We start from the raw sequence: 22553 nt of genomic DNA, 5'->3' as shown, positions 1-22553 counted from the left end.
TTGTTTTAAGGCTAACCCTCGCGGCCGAGCCCTCCGCTGTGAGGGTTTTCCGAGGAGAAGCGCTTTCCTTTAGGTGGGCGTGCTCTGCTGTATTGACTTTTTGTTTTAGCATGACCTTTTTAAAGTTGTAAAACCAACGTTTTTATGTATTTCCGAGCGTGAGCAGCCCCGCCCTAACGTAGCTTACCCGCGACTATTGACGACGTCTTCGAGTATTAGTAACGTCCAAGATCGAAGAGACTATCTTTCCATAACTCTCCGTTTGGGGGACTAAATTTAGGGGTAGGGAGAATCAATAACGGTAGGGGAAGAATTCAGATTGGGCCTACCGGTATGTTTGGGCCTAGATTTGAAGCCTGGTACAGATGAAACATCCACAAAAACAAAAGAAGAAAGTCTAAGATTAAACAAACGATAGATTATTTTTACACTTGTACTTCATTACTGGTTGCATATTATTTCAAATATATTCCTATAAACATTTAGTCAGTCTGCTTCTAAAAGGCGCATTGCTTGGCAGCTTTGGTATGAGAACTGTTCAAGAATTATTCAACGGTAGAACAGGGCTGGGATTCTATAAGTTCGCTTCCTTCTACTCCCCTTCAAGCAATCTTGGATTTCATGTCTAATTATCCTAAGTTGAGACGTCTTTGTATGAATGTATAACTGCTGATTGTTTTGTGCATTATTCTTGCTTTGATTGCTTGAAATAAACCATTTCAAATCAAAATTAAAAAAATCAAAGCAGAATTAAGTTTTGAATAATCCCCGCCCCCAGATATACGTATTTATTATCCTAACTCGGGGGTTTCTACCACAACTATTGTCAATCACAAATTACGGTTGTGAAACTTGTTTGAGTTCATAAAAATTGTTTTAATATTAAAAATATGTTGCATTAAATTTAGAGGTAATTGCCTATTGGTTTTTATAATATTTTAAACTGAGACTTTAAAATTTAACAAAGATTAAAGCAAAAACCCAACCACAATTGATTCCATTATTTTCTGTACAAACATGTCTCGGCTTTGCTGTTCCTTTCACTCTCATGTGTTTTGTCACCAACAGTGGTTTTATTATGTAAATGATAAAATATGGGAGTGCCGTCATTTCAGTTAAAAAAGGAAGTGGAAGTTAGAGCTGTATATCTCACAAAAACAAAGCAAACTTGCAGCTGAAAAAAATTGGGGGGGAAAAAAAACCCACACCATCATTTTGAGCATACAGACACTAATACACTAAAAGTTTAAATATCTAGTCCTTGATTGGTTTGGGTGACAGGAGTCTGAGTTTCATGTACCTGCTGAGCAGTAATCCTTTCAAAGAGACAATCTCGGCCTTCAGATCTGTGATTGTTTGGTTGTCCAGGATGCGGTTGGTTGAGGTCGATGCCTGCAGGACAAACAGAGGACAATATTGCATCAAACAAACTAAAACAAAAGTGCTGCAACAGAAAAGTAACGATGTGGTATCAGAATAGTTCCTTTACTTTTGGCCTCTTCTACATGGAATATTAAAACCCTATTTAAAGAAAGCTCGTGTAAAATAAACAAATATGATAAATGCAAATGCTAAAAGCCACATATTTTGTGCAGTCATCAGTCTCCATAACAACCTCACAACGGCTTACTGTGGTTATGAATGAAAGGAGTGCAAACATGGCTGAAGCTGCCTTATGATGCAGTGAGAGTGAATCATAGTCTTTACATAATTTTTCATACTATCTAGAAAAGATTAGGTCAGTGTACAGTGTTTTGGATAATGACTGTCTTAAACAATGGCTACATTTATAAAGGCAGACCAAAGCTTTGCAGTCTGTTTTGTTCTTTTATCAAAGGCTTGCGTTATCATTCACAGAGACACACGCACACAAAAACACGCACACTCCCCAAACACACAGGTGCTGCATGAAATACTACACGATATCATTTAAAAAAAAAGCATTTGAATAGCAAATTTCTACTGAAAATCGGTCTCTGTTGCACTTTTTTAGTAACCTTTGAAACGACGAGAAAATAGGTCAAGTTGGCTGAGGCCTATAAAGAAGTCAAATGCTAATGATAGGAGCTGTAACATCTACAGTTTATTAGAAAATAAGAATTAAAAAATGCACGAAGGCCTTTGCTGTACTTCTGTCAAGAAGTTAACGGTACGGAAGGGGTTATAGGATCAGTGTGATCATGTGAGGTACAAAACTAAACTGATTTATTTCTGTTTTATGCTACATTCTATGCTACATACACCAGGAATGTGATGCATGTTTAAGAATGAAGGTTCCTAAACGCGCTTTTAGCATACAGTGTTGAAACTGGACTGTCACTGACTACCCGATACTAGCGCATTCATCTACAGTTGAAAGAGGTTTAGTGTGAAATGTTGCAGCGATGCAAATCTCGCAATACTTGCTCCAGGCTTTTTTTTTCACAGCTCTATTCCGATGTATGAAAAACTTGGTGTCATTGTCCACATTTTTGGCAACGGCTAAAGCTGTAACTGTTTTTTTTCCCCTGAATCTACAAGTATATACAAAAGACAATAGCGAGAGACCACTATGACAAAAGGAGAGAAGAAAACAGACAAGGGAAAAGTGAGATAAAAGCAAAGTAAAGGCTGCAATTAAGACTCTCCTGACTCAACAGAGGAAGCTTCTTAGGAATGCTGGACCCCCTATCGAGGGGAGAGGGATAACTTGGACTCTCTAGCTTGTAATTAAATCTAAGAAAAAATTAATTGAATCACATCTGAAAGGGATCAGACTCATTTACAGTGGATGGTGGGAGGCAGAGGAGGAGAAGTGAAGGGAGACGGTAAACGGAGATGAGCGGGAAAGAGTTTTTCTCTCTTTTCCGCTTCTTATTAGCTTCTGAAGCCTCTCCGATAAGGAGTCGTGTTTTAGAGGTGGTGCATTGGAGGCCTGCTGAAGACACTCTTATTACAGCCATCACCTCATTAGAACCATCTTAATCCCTCGCCTCCCTAAGGCACCCGCATAATAAGGCTCAATACTGCTTCTCTCTCATTTTATGCTGAAAAAATTAATTGCTGTAAAGGCTGAGCTGCAAATATTCCAACACTGAATCGCTTGAGAAAAGGCAGATATTGCTCAAAATATGTGAAACCGAATGATTCCTATACACTTCTGTCACCTAAAACAAGAGCACAATCCTTTAAAAGTAGACACATTACCCACCGGCTACATTCATTATATGTACTATCTACAGAGCAGCACCATGTAATATCTCACATCAAGACTTGTCACACAACACCAACTCTGACGTATGTCTTATTAAGACCGAAGAAACCTAATTAAATGTTGGGTTATAAAAAAAAGAAGAAAAAAAAGTCTGCACTGAAAATACATTATGTCAGTTTGTATATGTACACCAAGAGGAAAGATCTTGTGTCAAGTGCACTAGATGCTCGAGCGGGGGCTGAGTGGTCGGGGTATCAATGACTGCAGCAAATGGAAGAACTTTAAAAGCCCCACCTGAAGTGTCAACACATGTTCAATAGACCACATGAGTGGAAGATGTGATGTTTTAGCAAACTGCTGATCAAAACATGGAACTGCGATACTAAAGTAGCTTTTAAGAGCCACTCCTTCTGTTGCTCTTACAGGAAAAAAAAAAACCTCCTCAATATTTACATCAACATTATGTCATCAGAATAACAAATAAATATATTTTTTCTTTTTTTTTCCTCTAAAAAAATAACTTTAAATTGATTTCATTTCTCTTTACAAGACTTGGTTAAATAAATGTATCATGTTTTCCTCTTTAACATGGCATTTGGCTCTTTATTAAAAAAGTAGTTATTTAATTCAAATATGAAGAAGTGGTTGTTTTAACCACACATTATTATTTTGCGGAGGTGTTTCCATTTATTTTAAACCTAAGGAATCCAAATATAACTTTCCTACGGGATTTTAAAGTTAATTTGACAATATTTTTTGCTTCTTCTCTGATGGCAGCAAAATAAATACATAAATAAACAATAATAATAATAGTAAATAGAAAAAAAATGGTGGGCAAATTTGACCCTGTGGCTAGAAAAATTAGACTGTCATGTCTCGCTTTTAATTTTTGTCCAACATCCTGTCATCTTTTTGGGTTTCTTTTTTTTTTTTTTTTTTTAATGTAAATAAGTAATTAAATAAATGAAAGAAAAGAGAATAGAGTTCATCCAGTTAGTAGTGCCATTTATAGAATAATCATCCCCAAACGTGTGGGCTAGCGGTGTGTTTTAGCTGAGTGAACACTGCTCAAAGCAAAGCTTTTTCCTAATTGGTTTAAAAGCCTTGAAACTAAAATGTCTCAGTTGGGTGTTTAGGCGTGATGAGGTCAGCTCATTTCTGCTGGTTAACTGAGTTTATTGGAAAAAAAAGGAGAGAAATATGAAACCAAACATACATATTAGAAACAATGAAAGCAGTGGAGAGAGTGTGAAAAAGAGAGTTTCAATTCCAACAGCAGCCAAAGACGGCAGCGCATCTGGCTAAATGAAGATAAATGCCTGTGGACCATTAGCAACAAGAAGATAAGATCTTTAACAAGGCTTGTTTAAGAGTGTTTGAAGGCAAATTAATTCACAGTTAGACTGCCGGCAGACAGTGTGTTTTTCTGTAACACATGTATATTTATGATGGAATTAGTTTCAAAAAGAAGTCCCCAGAGGAGTGTTTTTGAGTGGAAACACTGGTACAGTGCAATTGATTTCACTCTATTTATGCACTTTCCCACTGGCACTTCATCTTGTGCAAGCAAGGAGGGGGTTTCTAATCTTTTATGTAGTATCCACTAATAAAAGGAGCGATCAGTGAGTTGAGACAGCAGGGCAAACACAGTTAACAGGCAGATTTGTAATGATAATGGAGCAGAAATAAACTTGGCTGTATAACATCAGGGATGAATCTTCCCGAGGCAACTCCGGAACACGGTGGCTGGAAACAGTACTGTGTCCTTACAGTCAGATAGATAAATAAAATAAAATGGAGAAATCGGGAAAATGTGCTGCTTGTTCTTGGGCTTTATGGGGGGTGTGGGCGCATGAACACGAGTCGATCCGCCGACATTCACTTCCATAATGAGCTCCCTCCTTTAGGAACGGCAGACGCACTCCGCAATCGAGTGGTTTCCAACTGGAAAAATGTTTACTTAGCAGCTGAGAAACAGAAGTCTCCATGTGTTTTGGGTTAAAGGCACATTTCCGTGTTGAGAGGGATAATTGCTAAGTGTGGCGAACTCGAGCAGCGCAGTGCAGAAAACCTTGAAAGCCGCAAACGGTGAATCATAAGTAGCTCCCCGGCTCCAACATGTGTTTCTCATCAAACATCCTGACCTGAAAACAATTTTCAATTTCCCCATGGCCTGAGACAACAAGAGGGCTGTGCCGACTCAGAGGGAAAATTTAAGATCAGCGCTGTAACTATAAAGCAGAGTTTATGATTTGTTTAATGGCTGTTTTGATGGGAAATATACTTTTTATACACTACTGCTGTCCAACAAAGCACTCATAGCAAATGAAGTAGACTTTTACATTCAATCTGCTATTTAGTTATGACAAATGCAAAAAAATTAAAAAAGTTTGTTCCTTTATGGTAGATGGAAGTTATTGTTTCAACTGGGTTTTTGCTCAGCAACAAGACAATTTTAAAGACTTCTGGTACAAATCAGCATCATTTTAGATCAGATCACTAAGGATAAATATCTTTACACTTTAGGCCCCTCCTGTTGTACTCGGAACTGAAAACAAGACTCAAATCATCACTTTTGATTAACCTATTTCTCTGAACACATCCATATTTTACTCCCTTAATTGTGAAGAAACAGATGTGTCCACATATGTTTTCCTAATCTATCCAGATGCTGTAGTTTCATACGTCTGCGCTTAACAAGCTGTGGACATAAAATATTGTCTTAGATTGCTTCTTACAAGGCTTTTCTTTTCTTTTTTTTAGCCGGGAGACCGTAAAGCATTTTATGAGGAGTGTTATAAAAATCAAGCAACATGTCATCCCTCCACATTCGTTTAAAAATAAACAATCAAATAATGTGATTCACTTAAACACCTGTAATTCTGAAGAGCTCGTGAACAATGTCTATAAAAATGAAGATACAAAGAGGATGGTTCTGGTCACAGATTATTGTCTCATGATGAGATGCAGCTTAGTTTGGAGTAGCTTTTGTTGTGTGATTGTCATCATTTTGGAGATAATGGGTTTGAGAAACTGTTTCAATTCAATTCAATTTTATTTGTATAGCCCAAAATCACAACAACAGGCATCTCAATGGGTTTAAAAGAACCTGAAGATTCTAACCTAAACCTTTATGTTGGTGCAATCCACAATGTCTGATAAAAAGGGAAAAGGGTTGGTGAGACTGACTGCTCCGATGTGTTGATATTTTAAAAATGTACTTCTGACTAGAAAATACAATTCTAACATCCAACATTAGGAGGCAGTAGTCATATAAGCGTATTTAATATGTCCAAAAAGATATGAAGAGAGCAAAAAACCTTGAATTTCAGATGTCCAATTGAATTAAAATAAAATTATATCAACTCAAAATGAAAAAACACGCTTGTTGGAAACCCTTTTTGATTGAATGATTTTCTCTTAAGTCTCTTTTGCTTGGCAAAGGTCTTAAGTAGAAAATCAAAAAGCCAAAAAGGTCAATCTCAAGTTTTTTGTTAATTTTCTACAAAAGACGCAAGGGTCTTAGGGTATTATGTTGATCCAAACAGAATGCTGCTAATGTCTTATTTACATTTTTTTTCTAAAGGTGATCATTTCTATTCAAATACATTTTATTTCATAGGTTAATGATTCTCCTCCACCTTGAAACTGCTCAAATAAAAAACACATGATTTAATCTCCTTCCCTTTTTTCAATCTATCTGTAAACATATTAGGTTTTTATGTGAAATGTTTTGAAAGAAATAACTGGGCTAAACTTTATCAGAGGCCACACAAGCAGGACTCTAACTGTCATCCTATAATTTTGTAAAAAATAAAGTTTAATTGATTAAAGCAGGGTTAGGCCCATCCAGCCCCCCATGAAAAACTTCATGGTGGTATTTCTGCCAATCTTTAAAGTCATTCAGTCATTTTCTTGACCAAATTATTTAGATTTATAGATTTAAAAAGTTGGAGCTAATTTTGCACAAGTTACTTGTATGCAGAGAAAATGTGCCGACTTTACACCACAGACAGGGGAGAATTCTCAAAACTTTGCATGGATTTCAGCATAAAACAAGGCGTGCGTCCAAACACAAGAATGTGGTGACAAAGAAAACTTTGAAGATCCATCGCTTTCACGCAGGCGTCTCTTAAAAAAACATAAACCTGAGGTCAGCATTGCTTAAATGGACGTACCGGTATGTGGTTTTCCTCCCATGACCTGTAATCTTTAATCTGTAGGTCCTTGTTAATCGGAGATTAAAAAAAAAGTAAAGATTCAGAAGCCGCTTTGGTCATCCAATCAGACAGAAAATGGAGACATCAGAAAGAAAAGCAATGTTTGCACACTGCAAGGGAGTGGAGCGATTACTGTGTAACATCTTAACTGCAGAAATATGATATTTGGAAATTTTTTGATCCAACACAATAAGCAAACATAAAAGGTGTTTTTATTGATTTTGAGACGTTCTTTGCTAAACATCACACTGTCACTCTTTCAGGTTTATAGCTGTGAGGTTTTTAGGTCACAGAAGCAGCAAGAGAAAGAAACTAACATGTAGTCTGCAAAAAAACAACATGTTTAAAATAATCCTACTAAGGTTTTCAGAACTGCTTTTAATTTTTTTAGCAACAAAGTCTGATCACGTGGTTTAGAGAAACGGCTTGAAATGTGTCTAACTGTAAGAGTCATAAAGAGTAAAATTTAATGACAGTGTTCCAAAAATGTATGCATTATGCTATGTTCACCACGGGGTTGGAAAAACGCGACCACCATCAATATAAAGTCTACGTGAATGCACGCAAATGCGGGTTATGAGGTTCAAAACTCTCGTGTTCACGTGTTGCTACGTGACTTTTTAAGTCAGTTTTCGGGCTCTACATACAAAACAAGCTGCAATTGAGTGTGCATCAAAAGTTAAACCAGTTGAACCAATAAGGGACTTGGATTTGGAAATCTGTGCCAACCGGTTGGAAATCGATCATGAAGAAAAATTACTAACTGCGGTTTGTGCCTGGTTATAATTATATGACACCAAGTCTTTCTTATATCAGAATAGAGCTGTGAAGGAAAAAGCCTGGAGATTATCGGCGCTTCGACATTTTGCACCAAGTCTCTTTCAACTGTAGGTAGATGAGCAAGCATCGAGTAGCGACAGACCTGTGTGAAGCCACATTCAGCATGGTCTTGAATGTGCCACACATGCGCGGGTGTACACGGCACTACAGCAAAACGAGGGATCATAAGCTGCCGAGGTAGCTACTCCACCTTTGCGGTAGAAAGTTCCTGAGAGAGCTCCTGGATTCTCTGCTGCTGCTGGGTCAGGAGCTCCTGGATGGACGACAGTGTTTGCTGAAGCTGGCTGACTGAAAAACAAGCAGAACAACGATCAATGAAAATTCCTCGAAAAGGAGACAGAAAAAAACAGAATATTGCAAAGGGCTACTTCAGTAATGGTATTATTTTTCTCCAGAGAAGACGACAGAATTGATGAGGCCTGTATCACAGATCAAAGATGTCCTTTAAGAACTGTAATCAGAGCTAATACAGGGTAACTTCAGTGGCAGTTTTTTCTGTTGTTGTTGTGCGGCATTGAGAGTTAGGGGAGGGAAGGAGGGGGTGCTCATAGGATGGAAGTATTAATCTTTTGTGTCTGAACTTAAATTAAATAACAGTCTCTAACCTTCCATTATCCACCCAGACACTGCCGTCTAATGCATCTTAAATCCTCAAACGATCAACAAAGGAAAAAACAAGGCTCTTATTTGGGAAGAGGCTGCCAGACAAAATGTCCCTCCTAATCCTAATAAATATTGTTCTTTTTCCATTGACTTTGAAGATTGAATTAGTTCAAGTGTTGGTGTTGGACGAAGGTGTATGATTTCAAATAACACCAGGCATAGTTTGTTGCCCTCTGCTTCCAGTCACACGTGTATTACCAAACAATGCATTAAGTTTCCCTGAGCTGATTATATTACAGAAAACCAATAAACATTCATATAAATCATGGGCATGTAAAGTGTTAAATCAAGCCTAAAAGGATTAACATCAACAGATATTGTGGCCGTCCACTGCTGATGTTGTCAGGCCAATGGTTAAAAGCCTGGCCTGCAGCCGGCTGGACTGGATGTGGAGAACCCTCCTCTCACATTAACCCCCGGCTGGGACAAAAGAGGAGGCCCATTTGGGAGTAGGGTTTCTTTTGAAAAAAACACAGACAAAATATTTGATCCTTCAAAGAGTCTAATTTCTTGCAGTGACACCTGTGTTTAAATGGGTGGAGTTGTATCAATATGGGTGGGGTGCTTAACATTTGATCTTTTCATTTCATGTGCAGTCTTAGGGAGTGCAAGTTTGAGCAGGAGATCTGGTCGGGGCCCGAGATCATAGTGCAAATTATTTGAGTTGGCTTTTCAGTTTTTCCATAAAGAGTGTGTATAATCGTCTTTTTGAGGTCATGAAAAAAAAGAAAGAAAGAACAGAAAACGACTTACAAAAAGCATTTCTAGATTATGACAGGGTGCACACCCCAAAATCACGAGTGGCTCTATTAGTGCTTAAATACGTCCAACCACAAAACAGCTTTCCCAGATGTGTGGGGGACACAGCCAGCCTGTAATGCTGTCTGTGAATTACCATTGACACTTCTTTTTCAGCCACTTGAGCCAAACACTTCCCAGTCCAGCCATTTGCATGTCTCTGCACAATGTTGACGATTTTGTGCTACTCCGGCAGTCAACAGAAATGCACAACTTCTTCCTCCGAGCTATTACAGACACAAAGCCAAGAATATTAATAAAGTCTACATTTCTGGCCAGGCATGAATCAGAAGGAGGCGATTCTAATCTGCTTGTGCGAGAGGAAGGACCAGACAAGTTATCGTGCGAGGCTTGCAGCTGCTGCGAGGAGGAAGTGCATTGTGTATTCAGTAAATTATTCAGTAAATACCTCGCCATAATGTATACTACATATGTCCAGACCTGTCTCTGTTTTTAATGGCCAGCTGGTCACCAATATGGTTCCCACCAACAAAGAGTGCCAAAAACAGTCGCACATTCCATCGCAGCCTGGCCACACTGAAGGAGTTCCAAGATCCATTCATTAATTGTCTTGTGAAGTTGTAGGCAAATCATAATAGGACTCAAGGCCCTCTTGAGCTCTGGCTGCAGAGAAAGACTAATGCAGTCCCCCTCTCAAAAGGATACATCACCTCATTGGGCCTGGCACTAGAGAAATACATGAACTTTAACAAAAGCGGGTTCAAGCAATTGGCAGCAGCGAGGCAGTCCGTCGCTATTACTCACAGCACTGAAGAGAGAAGGAGGGGGAAACAAAGGGAAAGCAGGGGGAGAAAACTCTCAGTGTAATTGCAACCTCTCTCCCCAACTGTTAACTACAACAGTCATTAACTACAATAGCAGTTTGGCTACTGTAGTCATAGCAAATTAGTTTTATACACTGAGTGAAGAAAGATCAACTGTTTTTTTTCTTCCATTATCAAGTCTTTCCATCTTAACTGACAAAATGAGAGGATTCTAAAATCCTGTTCTTGATGACAAATAGAACTGGGTGTGCAAGCTGGCAAATCTCCAAAACATGATAAGTAGGCCAAGAATGGGCAGTGAACCAATGAGGGTAAATGTGTTTGCATAGTTACGAAAAAAAAAAAAAAGACCATAAAAGAGCATATATTTGTTAAGCAGATTCTGGGTGGCACACCTTGCATGGCATATCGCACAGTTGCTGTCCTCCCCCCACCAAATAACTGCCATGTTTTGATCATTTGGCTCCTCAAGGGTGAGAAATCAAAGGATGTTTGCAGAATTGGATCCTACCTTATAACTGCTCTGCCAAAAGTGCAAATACTGTACACAAATTAATCTCTTTCGGTTTTCCAGTTTAAAACAGAAAACAAACTACAGCAACTTTATAAGGGAAAGGGGATTTTCCAGCACACAGAACTCCACAGTTAAGACACACAATAGCAGGGGTTGGAAGGATTGAAAAGTTTTCATGGAATTTTTGTATTTTTTTGCTGTAAAGAATCAGACATACACTCTTTATCTGACTCCATCTGTTATTTTTGGTCATGTCAGTGTATATGTTCATCCTCAGTGACTGAGCTGCTCCTTTTTTCCCTGGTAAAAAAAAAAAAAAAAAAGCTGCAGATTCACAACTTCTCCTTATAACCTTAGAGGACATTTTTATACAAAAAAGTCACTAGTGTTCAATGTAAAAGTCTCAACAGTGATTGATCTCTATAGAAAGGTATTCCCTGAATAGTCCTCAGAGTGTCTCCAGAGCGCATTGACGTCCTTTTCCTCTGTGCACCTCTGATTCTTAGCAAAACAGCAACAGCATAGCTGTAAGCTGTATGAGTGAACAAACTTTTTTCAATGTCATTTTACAGGTAAATATAGGTTTCATTATTATGAAGGTGCTGGTCAGGTAGAAAGTGTTACAGCCTGGTACATGAGGTATAAAAAACTGGTACATTAATAGATATTTTTGTCATATTGTGCTTTCACACTGAAAAAGGAAAAACTCTGTAATTTAATTGTTTAAAAGACTAAAGATAGTAGGAAATATACATGTATTAACTACGTGTATCAGATGACAATAGGCAGCATGTGGCAGCCTGCTATTGTCAATGTTACATTATACATGTTATTTTCTTTTTACATAATCATTATTACACCAGACGGAACATTTTCGATTAGATGTTTCAGAGATAAAGCCGGAAGAGCCAGATGGAGATGGTTGGACACATTCTGAGGAGGGACACTGAATATTTTGGTAGAAGGAAGGGATGTCCCAATCCAACGTGGTTGGAAATTGGGCCTGATCAAGTAGTTTCAGACATCTTTAAAGTAGTAAATACAGACTATTGAATTTCCCCTTTGCTTTATTTGCTTTAGAGTGTGTTTTTTTCTTCCCGTAAAGGCACCCCTCTCATGGATTGTTGTTGCGTTTCAGGTGCAAAACGCCACTGCTAACAAGACCCAAGTTTCTCAGAGTGCTTCTCTCATTTACGCTTCCCTGGATTTTTAATTACACTGACAAAGAGCTAGGAAAGCATCTCTCTCCCTGTCTGACAGCCAGGTTGAGATTCCTCACCTGTCCAACATGGGAGCAGCACCTGTCACCATGCACTTAATCACACTGGGGCCAGTGCTGAGCCCAAACACCACACAGAGCTGGGTTGCACACGAAAACACACAAACTCGTACACAAAATTAAAATGAACTTTCTGCCCACCTAAGGGGGAGCGGGTGGCTGATGATGATGGCAATGGAGGTTTGGATGGGGGTGAGGTTGGTGCAGGGGTAGACGGATGGAAGGGGAGAGTCTGAAGGAATGGGTGGGGGGTTGAGAAAAGTTGTCATTTCCCAACTCCTCATTAATATTCTGAGGTTAAGAGCTTTTCAGCGAAACGTAATTAATTGAGCCCGAGCCTGACAGTAAACAAGCAATTTCAAATTAAAGCGAAATGACAGCGGCGTCATTTGTTAAAAACGTGCAGGGCCCCTCGATTTTGGCGACAGATAAATGAGGGAAAATGTTAAGGAGGGAGAAAGTGATGAAGATATTAATCTTCACCTGTCTGTGTCAGCGTGCCACTCATTGCAGCAATGTTGCTCTCCATCCTCTGCAGATGCTTCTTGTCCTCTCGGCTTCCCATAATGAGAGGAAGGATGTATTTCTGCAATTAAAAGCAAGACACAATATTAGACTTCTCTCTAGTGGAAAGGGACCGAAAGATGAGCAAAAGACACAACCACTTAGAATTGGCAGAGTGAGGTCAAAGGCACTGTTGATTAGAAACTCACCACAATGTCAAAACTGCACTACTATGTGTGTGAATTACCACACCAAAGACTTCAAAAAGTTAGACCAGGAGTGTTTTTAAGGTTTTTGCTTAGATTATAGGTTCGTAAGCATCTAATTTCACTTTTTAAACAAGCGCTTGTCATGTTTTTCCTAAAGGGGCGAAGAAAGAGCTCCTTAAAATTACCAACATGTGACATACACTGGCTTAAACGGTGAATAACCTAATCACTCACTTCCATTTTCTAGTTGGCTTCCAGCCTGTTGGGTTTCCTCTACAGCTGGGAAAGCACAATCAACAGCAGTGTAAGTAATAAACACTTTTTAGAGAAAAAGATTAAATGGATGTCTACATGTGGTAATTAATAAGTGGGTTGCTGGGAGTGTGCTGTTTACAAGGTGCACCACAACATAACAAAAGTATGGGCAGAAGCTTGGACATATGGCGCGGCTGGCGCTGCGCTCCAGTGACATGACAGCAACCTGTGCTGTCCCACCAGGATATCCCACCTACCAGGTGATTTGTGGAAGGCAAACACTGTTTCATGTAGTAAACAGTGAGCTAATATTATGTGTCTGTCACCTAAGACAAAACAAAACAAAAAAAAAGCTAATAAAAGAGTAAAAATTGTGGGAAAATATCTTCATAAAAAGGCTAAAAGGATCAGAGTAATCAATTAATGTGCATGTTAGTTTATCGCTTTTTCTTTTACAAAGGGCCAGTCATCTAGGCCAAGAGCTGTTACTACTGGAACTCCTATCCCACTCTAAAATAAAAGTAATGGTCTCCACATGCCGTTTAGACTCCTACTAACAACCACTATGGGATTAATGCCACCAGGGACAAAGCATTCACGAGCTCATGTTCAAGGGCTGCTAGGCCTGATGAAAACCAGGGTGATCATCTTTAGGCTGCAAGTTGTCTAAAAAAGACAAGGTTCTATGATATGTTGCGGAAATTTTACTTTAAAAGAAAATAGAGACGTGGAAGTTTAAAAAGAGGAGTTTAAAGTGGGGTAGTTGTAGTAAAAAAAAGACATTCAAATCCACTTTTAAGCTCATGTAGAACAATTCATCATCAACTGGGGCCTACTATTTTAGCTGTCATGAAAAGTAATGGCAAAGCATGAAGTGCGGAATTCTAAAAAGAATGTACGGTAAATATGAGGGCAATGGAAAAGCAGTCAAAAAAATGGTTTCAGTTGCCTTGTAAAGCTGATGAAAGCCAAACGCCATGCCTGCCATAATGATGGTGAGGGCGCCATAGTCTCTCCATCTGTAACCTGCTGGACCTGGAAAAATGGGAAAAATAGAAGAAAAACAGTAATTCCTTAAATGTATTTGATTATTTTTTTCCTAACCGAACTGAAAATACATTTGTGACATCTACGCTACAATAAAGGGCAACTATGATGTGAAGAAAAGACAGAACAATACAGTCATTAATTCATTTTTACACGCAGCAGCGCCGGACAGTGAGCCAAAGCTTTTTTTTTTCTTTTTGAGAACCTGCTCACACACATTTCTGAGAGCTATCCAGTAAAACCACACATCTACCTTTGGCAGCAGAGCAGCTGCACAGGAAGGCTAGGGGATGAGTCCTACCCAGGTTTGAGCCTGCAACTCCTTATTTTAGTAAAACACTCTGATTTCCCTCTGTGTATAAGTAATACTGTCCAAATAAAACATCCTTATCTTTCCTCCAGACAGATAGTGTTATCAATAATTCCATTTAATAACCTACATTAGAGATCTCATAGTGCCTTACCAACCAAACAGAATGCTTCTTTCACAGTGGTTCCCAGAATTTGTAAAAGGTACAGTTGGAGGTAGAGCCTTTAACCACCACTAAGCTCCCAGCTCATGTAAGCGAAGCCGACACAGTTTTCTACATTCAAAGTTAGTCTTAAAAAATTCCTCTTTGGACAGGCTTATTGCCAGACTAGTAATCCGAGAATATTTAATATATTGCTCCCCCTACCTCACCTACTGTAAGAAAGTTTGGGGTAATATTTATAATGTTCATTACATCCATTACACATATTTCTTCCACAGATCCAAGCAGAGGGAAGATTGTTTCATAAACCGGGCCTGGGCAGCCCATTCCCCCTGCTTAGATTAATACTATATTGTATTAATATTGTTATGCTAAAAATGTAGATTTTCTATTATTGTCATTATTATTACCATCTGCTATATGTGCCATAATGCATGCAACTTACTACTAACATGTTTGAATCCCATTTCAATTTATTTGAATTTACAATAACAATTAGTTGCTAGTAGGCTGCTAGAAGTTAGAAGCTTGAGAAAGTATGGTGCACTGGGGTTCTGTCCTCTATTCTCATCTCCTTTTACTCTCTTCTATTCTTGATCATTTATTTAGCTCTTCATGCCTCTGTTTGGTACAGTGCGATTCATGTGTTGTTCCTCTTTCCCACTCCCCTTTGGGGGATCGCGAGTCTGTGCTCCTGTCCACCCCCCAAAGAAATGTCTACAGGAAATATGTATTTTTGAACTCTGCTGATGCCAGATTAAAAGGTTAACTTTTAACTTTAACTTGATGTGTTCAGGGGCTTGGAGTAAGTCAACGACATTGATCTAGAGCCCTTTACAACTTCTGATTTAACATGCAAATAAAATGAGAGACCCATTCATATTGGACTATGCAGCATCATTTCAAGGTGAATGCCGTTTTGGTTTTTCTTTCTTCAAGGGTATGTTTTACTGCTGGTGCAGCATTCACTGAACCTGTAACCTTTCCAGTCAAAATTTTGAATCACTCTCAGCATCCACATGATAACCACATAAATTTGCGTTTTCATCAAAACTGCAGCTGGGATAGACTGTCACCTATCCCAGAATACCATGCACCTGAAGGGCCTGGGAGTCCTTGGAATGGGTGGTTGACCCTGAACATGTCTTACTGCATCACCAGGGCTTTTCACTTGCTCTTTTACCCCTCCTCTCAGACCTTTCATTCTTCCACTATCTTTCCCCTTTTCTATACCAGTTCCACATTGCCATCTTCCTTTTTTTATTTGGTCACTTTTAACTGGTCTCCATCCCCCGTTTTTCCAATCTCCTCTCAAATTTATTGGGTTCAGTGGAGGCCTTCCTGTCCTTCTACTGTGTGGAAATAGAGATCAGAGTATCCATTATTGCGACAGAGATGGATGCGGGTCCCTGTGCACCGTACCCATAAGAAGGACATCAAAGGGAGGTAGCCCCCTCTTTCTGGCATGACCCCCCATACAAGACTCCCCGCTCTCACCTCATTATGCAGCTCCCTTATAGCCGTTTTGATATAAAACCCCCCACTATGGACAGAGAGCTGCAAGTCTTCCTAACTACATGGCCATCCCATCAACATCACTTTCATTACAAAACATGAGATGCTGAGGGAGTCAAGGACAGTGTGGTAATAAATGAGGGTGGAATACATCTGGAATCATTGTCATATGGGTTAAACATTACGCAGACTTCATTCTGCATTGGAAAATCAGTGGACAGCACTCACAACTTCCTGAAGTAATAAAGATACAGGTTTTGGTGTGGGATGTTACCAGTGTGGCACTCCAAGAAACTGCCTTTTTTAGCTTGTACTGTAGAATAGTCTCTGACTGAACTCAGAAAAACTAGCAAATCACGATACCAAGGCTGCATGAGATAGATCATAAGATTCAAAAACCTTTTGGTTTATCCCTTTAACAGTCCTACTTAACACAGATGGTAGGGAAGACCTCTCAAAGACCAGTGGAAATCAACTGCAACAAATGTAGTTAACAATTTCTATTCAATAGCTTTTTTTTAAATAAGAAAATGCACATGAACATCAAAAGTATTCACAGAACAAGTGTTTAGGGGGAAAAAAGAGCTGTGTGTACTCACTGGGTGGTGCAGGAGCAAGCAGAGTTGTATAGGGAGGATGTGGGAGCCCCACAGGATTCTGAGGAAGAACTTCCTCTGTGCTACCAGAGCGCTGGATGGCCAACTCGATCTCCTCATCAGTCAAGCCTGGAACCCACAAACAGACGTCTTACGCACATTCAAACCACGTGCAGTGTGTGATTATAAAGATGAAAATCTAAACGGCTCCTTACTTCAAATTAAGCAACTTTAAATACTTCCCTAGTTGCCAACCAATATTTTAAGTATAACTAATTCAATTTCACCAACTCACCACCCAAAAAAATGCGTTTTTCATTTCATAATTCAGAAACACCGCTGAGACTTTCAATGAAATCCATCAAAAGAGCAGAAAAGTTCATACAATGAAATCTGAGACTCTGCAAGCCTATTAACTGCCACCAAAGGCAAAGAAAATAAGGGTCTGTCCACTTCTCCAGTTATATTTCCCAAGTGGAGATTTCATACACCCCAGACAGCGAAAATGCATTATTTTAATTTCTTCATTGTAATGTAAATGTATTACATAATTTTGCAAATGCCAATATAATTTAATCTTCAGATCTTTTTAATGATTTTAGTGATGATTAAATTGCAAAGGGCTCCCTGATGGAGAATCAGAGGGGAGGAGAAAAAAAAACTAATAAGAACATCTCCTTTTGTGGCTAGAAAGGGTTTTTATTTCTGGGACCATATGCTTCCATTGCTGTAGGTCTTCTTTAATGAGTATCCTGGTTTTAAACAAAGAAAACAATAACAACTATGGCTCATCAACATAAAATACAATCAGTTTATTTAAAAATTGTTTAATTGAATAATATGCTCCTCAACCAAGTGAAGACCCTGTGGTTGAAGCAAACACTAACTAAAGCTTAACTGCAGGTGCTACTACAGCTACTTTCCACACATTTTTTCTCACCCTAAACCAAGTGTGGCAGATGTGCATATCAAAGTAAAAGCCTAAAGTCACGCAACACCTTTACCACTGCAAGTCCCTCATCTTTACAGAATATGTTCCTTAAGGGTACTTCTCAAACACGTCACTTAGAAAACCTCCTTTTTTATTCAACAATAGAAAAACCAATAATTCAGATTCTTTTCAGTTAAATCTTTTAAAATTAAGCTGGTCATACTTCCCCTCACCAATCTATATGGCTTAAAATATACATCGTCTTTGGCTTTAAGTTCCACTTTAACTACCCGTAATTACCGGGCTATAGAGCACACCTGATTACAAGCCTCACCCACTCAACTTAAGGAGGATTAACCACTTTTTACATACACAAGCCGCATTTGTATAAAAGCCTCATGTTATGGCAAATCAAATGATATGTCACTGATTACCTTGGCCCAAATACTGAGAGACAGCAGTAGTCTCAGAGAGGGAGGAGTAAATAGTAGTTTAGCCTATTTATTTGAACACACCCACATCTGCCAAACAGCATGGACCTCACTTCAGCTCACAGCTCCCTCAGTTATGGTGTGAAACTTCACATCCAGATTCCTCACTTCACATGAGTCTTAGGGGTTTAAGGCGGGGCTAACCCCCGGTTCGCCATACTGTGTTGTAGATTGAGGATGTATATGTGCTGAGACCGCCTGCGTGTTTAAGGAGCAGGGAGCTGCAGCGGAACGCGAGAGTAGCTCCCCCTCCTTCCGCCTGTAACACGGCAGCAATGTGGAAATAACAGGGCTGGTTGAAAAAACATACCAGTAAAACAGAGCAGCAGTGACTTATAAGCGCGCACGGCACGCGCCTATGCGCGTTCTACGTGGCTCTGCGCCTCGGTGCAGTGCGTGCGCCAGAAGTTACCTTCCACAACAGTGAAGTTACTTAAGTGTCTAAGAGCTGAAGTGAGGTCCATGCTGTTTGGCTGCTTGAGTGTGTGTCAAAGCAATCGCGCTTGTTGCTGGACATAGAATTATGCAGGGAGTCTCCCCTCTGAGACTGCCGGAGCGCTCCTGGCGGCCATTAAATAAAAGCATAAATTAGCCGCATCACTGAATAAGCCGCAGGGTCGAAAGTTCGTGACAAAAGTAGGGGCTTATAGTCCGGAAAATGCGGTATATATTTTTCTATTGTAAAAACATTCCCAGTGGTTTTTAATGACGAGTATGCAGTTTTGAGCGAAAATAAAAAAAAGTGTCATTTTCAAGACATATAAGCCTCCGGCTAATTTCCCATCAACCCTTTGTTTATACTCTCTCCCGCTAGCTTATAGCACCTCACAGGCCTAAGCTAAAATTTGCATAGCAAAAAAGAAGAAAAAAACAGCGAGCAATATCGTAGTGATCCAGCCGTACAGTTAAAATGAAGATGTTAATGGATCTATTTGTCTGCAAGTGGATGTTTCAGATCTGAAATGGAGAAGGGAGACTTTGGGCCGCCCATGGCAGTTGCGTCACAAACCCGAGCTTTTTCAATAAGCTGGTTTTCATCTGCTCCTGATCCAACACAATAAAGAATTAGGCAGGGAGGCTTAAATTATTTGATTTATGTTCTCTATTATGCGAAAAATGTAGCAAGAACATGTCAAAAACACCAAAAAGACAATTTGTATTGGAGTAGGTCTTTAAAGGGTAGAGGAGTAATTTTTCCATCTCAATTCAGCCCTTGGCCTTATGGGGTTTCACTGTTTGTTCAGATATTAATCAAGTTGTGTAAAAAAGGAAAGATACATACTTGAAGAACATGCAGTGAATCTACTGAGTCATTTACCTAAACAAGGAAACAGTGACTTAAAAGTTGAATGATACCAAAATAGAGAGGACATATCGTATTTTTTAGGATGGATGAGATTCCAAATCTTGGATTCTTCTGGAACATCCATTCATGAGGAGACCAATCAAGATAGCCGATTAAATCTGTACTCGAAAGATGGTGAAACCTTCAAAGTCTCGTGTAGTAGGAGCTAGAAAGCCAAATTCTTTAGCAATCAGCAGGATGGAGATTCATCTCGTCACCCTCTTAAATGGACAGAGGAATGACCATGAAAACAGTTGAATAATTGAGGGGAAAAATTAGCCAGCTTGATGTCTACAGCAGATTCTGAGTGCCAGGAAGTGCTAAGAGCCATGTGCTGAGTTTGTGCACTCACTACATTGTCAAATAAGCAATAGCGTGTCCCCGGACTCCTGATTCATCTGATTAAAGCAGACTACATGGTGACAGACTATTGAGTGAGACTTGCAGTGATCTCTGTTTCTCATACAGAAAGTAGTAACGGAAACAAATACTGTGTTTCACCTTGAAATTTGGTCTTTTTTTTTTTTTTCTACTAATTTGCTATTGAGATTAATATATGTACATCTTAATAACTGTTGACATCTTTGATGTTCAAGCAGCAAAGGCCTTTTTGGTACCATAAAAAAATAAAACACATGGAAATTCCTGTTTTATAGTCAAAATAAAGCTTGTGGAGTTGTGTCGTGGGCTTTGATCTGTTCAGTGTTGACGAGAAAACCTCAGCTAATAAAAGAGTGCTTAGATCTAGAAGAAAAAGGAACAAGGTGAAGCAGGGTTTTACATATAAAAGGGAAAAGACAAAAAAAGGATAACAAGTTTATTATGTGGTCCAAAAACCTGTGGAATGACCCCTGAACCTCCATTTCAAAACAATCTATGTGCAGATAATTTTTTAAAACATAAATTACATCTAATGACGACACCATAAAAAAAAAGAACAATAATGGAAAGCTATTCTGTATTTCATTATACTATATTATTTGGTGCACCTGATACACACAGTGCCTGTTTATGAGTCACCGTATTAGCGGATGCTCTGCCAAAGCATTTGCTTTGACCTTGCCATTCTCATTGGGGCATGAAATTACGGTGCTGGCACCGCGATATTACAGCTATAAATACTGTAAACTGCATATCTGGGCTACGTTTTCTATTGTCTTTCAACATAAACCTGATCGGTATTTATTTAAAGGAAAACCCATTGCTCGCCAGGTTATTTACAGCTCTATTTTCAGAGGCCCTTACTCTGAGCATTTTTTTTAAGGACAAAGAGGCTGAAAGCCTCTTATATTAAATCTACTTCTCCAATCCTGGCACTTCTTGGCTTTACGGGTCAAGACCTAACTTGGACAGTCAATTATAAAAATTGCTTACTAAAATTTTTTGGGGTGTAAAGAGGTGATACCTTACTACAATGTCCTCCAAGGCTTGAATTGTGAAGTTGCCCTTGAGTGGAAAATTACGAACAATTTGAACATCACAATTCGTATGGAAAATGTATAGCAGGGGTCATAAACAGATCGAGGTTGGGAAAGAAAAAAAGAAAAGTTATACCGGTTTATCATTTTGTAGTGGTGAGGCAGATTCTACGTGTCATTTGGTTGTGTACAACTGCTTGAAAATGGCATGCTCTAAATAATGACCACTCTCATAGAGTATTCATTTATGTATTAAAAGGGGGACTCTGCTCTCATTTCCCTGCTTTATTGCCTTGTACTGATGACAAAGTAGGCAAGGCCTCGGCTAGGTGGCGCCGTGGAGTAATTTATAACCACATCAATCCCTTTACCTTCTCCACAGGCCTTGGTCATTGTCATTTTTGTCCAAGAGGTGAGTCACATAACCCCACTTCCAAACAGCATCCCATTAATATCTGGGATGATGAACCTTACCTTTACCTTCAGACCAGGTATGGTAATAGACAAAAAGACTACATGTGTTCCCCCTGACCCCCCGATCACTGGCCCTCTACTCACAGTGAAATGTATTAGCATCATTAATTTAAGTCAAACCAAGACAGCGTAAAAACCAATAAGTGAAGCCAGTATTTATGTGCTTCTGACAGAGAAGATGTTGTGCCCGTTTCTCAAGCCGTTCTCTAATGTACCAAAACAATGTATGGCCTTTACTTTCCCAACAAACTGTGTTCACTATTATAATCAAGGAGTTGCTGAGTGATGTCAGTTTAGGGGCCACGGTCAAAGTGACCCAGTGAAAGCTGGAAAATGTTGTTGACTTTGTCCTGAGAATACGATTTTTTGTGGTTATTATGTGTGTAACTGCTAATTGTCTGGGCTAAATGATGCTGCCAGAATGGGGCCCAACGCTCTTCAGCTGTTACATCTGTTAATTGTACAAGACATAGACAGCATAATTCTCTAGATTAGAGTGTAGCACATTATATTTCACTCAAACACAATGAATTCACTTGAGCTTTGGTAAAAAAAAAGCAAAGCGAAATTGCTTTAAGATTGTTGGATGACAATTTAAAATGCAATTCATTTCCTCACGCCCCTGTAACAGATTAAAGGGGGGGAAAAAAAGATCTTTATTTAAATTACATTGGAGTGAAAGTTTCAATATTTCAAACTGTTTATTGGACTTTGAGGACTAAAAAAGGGCAGCTGGAAATATTGAGAACATAATTGCCAATTCATACCATGAAAGTAAGTGTAGAGGGAAAACAGAGAATTTTATTTTACCAATGAAGATTGAAATAAACCACACTATTATGATCTCTTTATACAAAAAAAAAAAAAAAAAGATGAAAGCAGAGAGGCATCCTTCAGTGTAGATTAGGGCACAAATGCACAAGGAAATAATGTGCACGACCGAGATTATTGCGTAAAGATTCTGCAACATGCAATCAAAGAGGGCCCTATTTTCCCCTTCATC

General features: G+C 39.1%; 1 protein-coding gene across 2 annotated transcripts in view; it reads right to left on the bottom strand.

Annotated features, from left to right (window-relative positions):
- Positions 1-22553, bottom strand: part of pex14 (peroxisomal biogenesis factor 14) — a 57973-nt gene that overhangs the window by 5171 nt on the left and 30249 nt on the right. For both annotated transcript variants that reach the window (XM_004070660.3, XM_020704551.1), the window contains exons 4-8: positions 16895-17020; positions 14210-14295; positions 12776-12878; positions 8444-8541; positions 1301-1392 (exon numbers count right to left, since the gene is read on the bottom strand). In XM_004070660.3, the coding sequence (XP_004070708.1) occupies positions 1301-1392; positions 8444-8541; positions 12776-12878; positions 14210-14295; positions 16895-17020 (505 nt within the window). The remainder of the gene's footprint in view (positions 1-1300; positions 1393-8443; positions 8542-12775; positions 12879-14209; positions 14296-16894; positions 17021-22553) is intronic.

Source organism: Oryzias latipes, chromosome 7 (assembly GCF_002234675.1).
Source record: "Oryzias latipes chromosome 7, ASM223467v1".
NCBI lineage: Eukaryota > Metazoa > Chordata > Actinopteri > Beloniformes > Adrianichthyidae > Oryzias > Oryzias latipes.
Note: the sequence above shows the minus strand (reverse complement) of the source record. Positions and strands in the feature narration are given on the sequence as shown.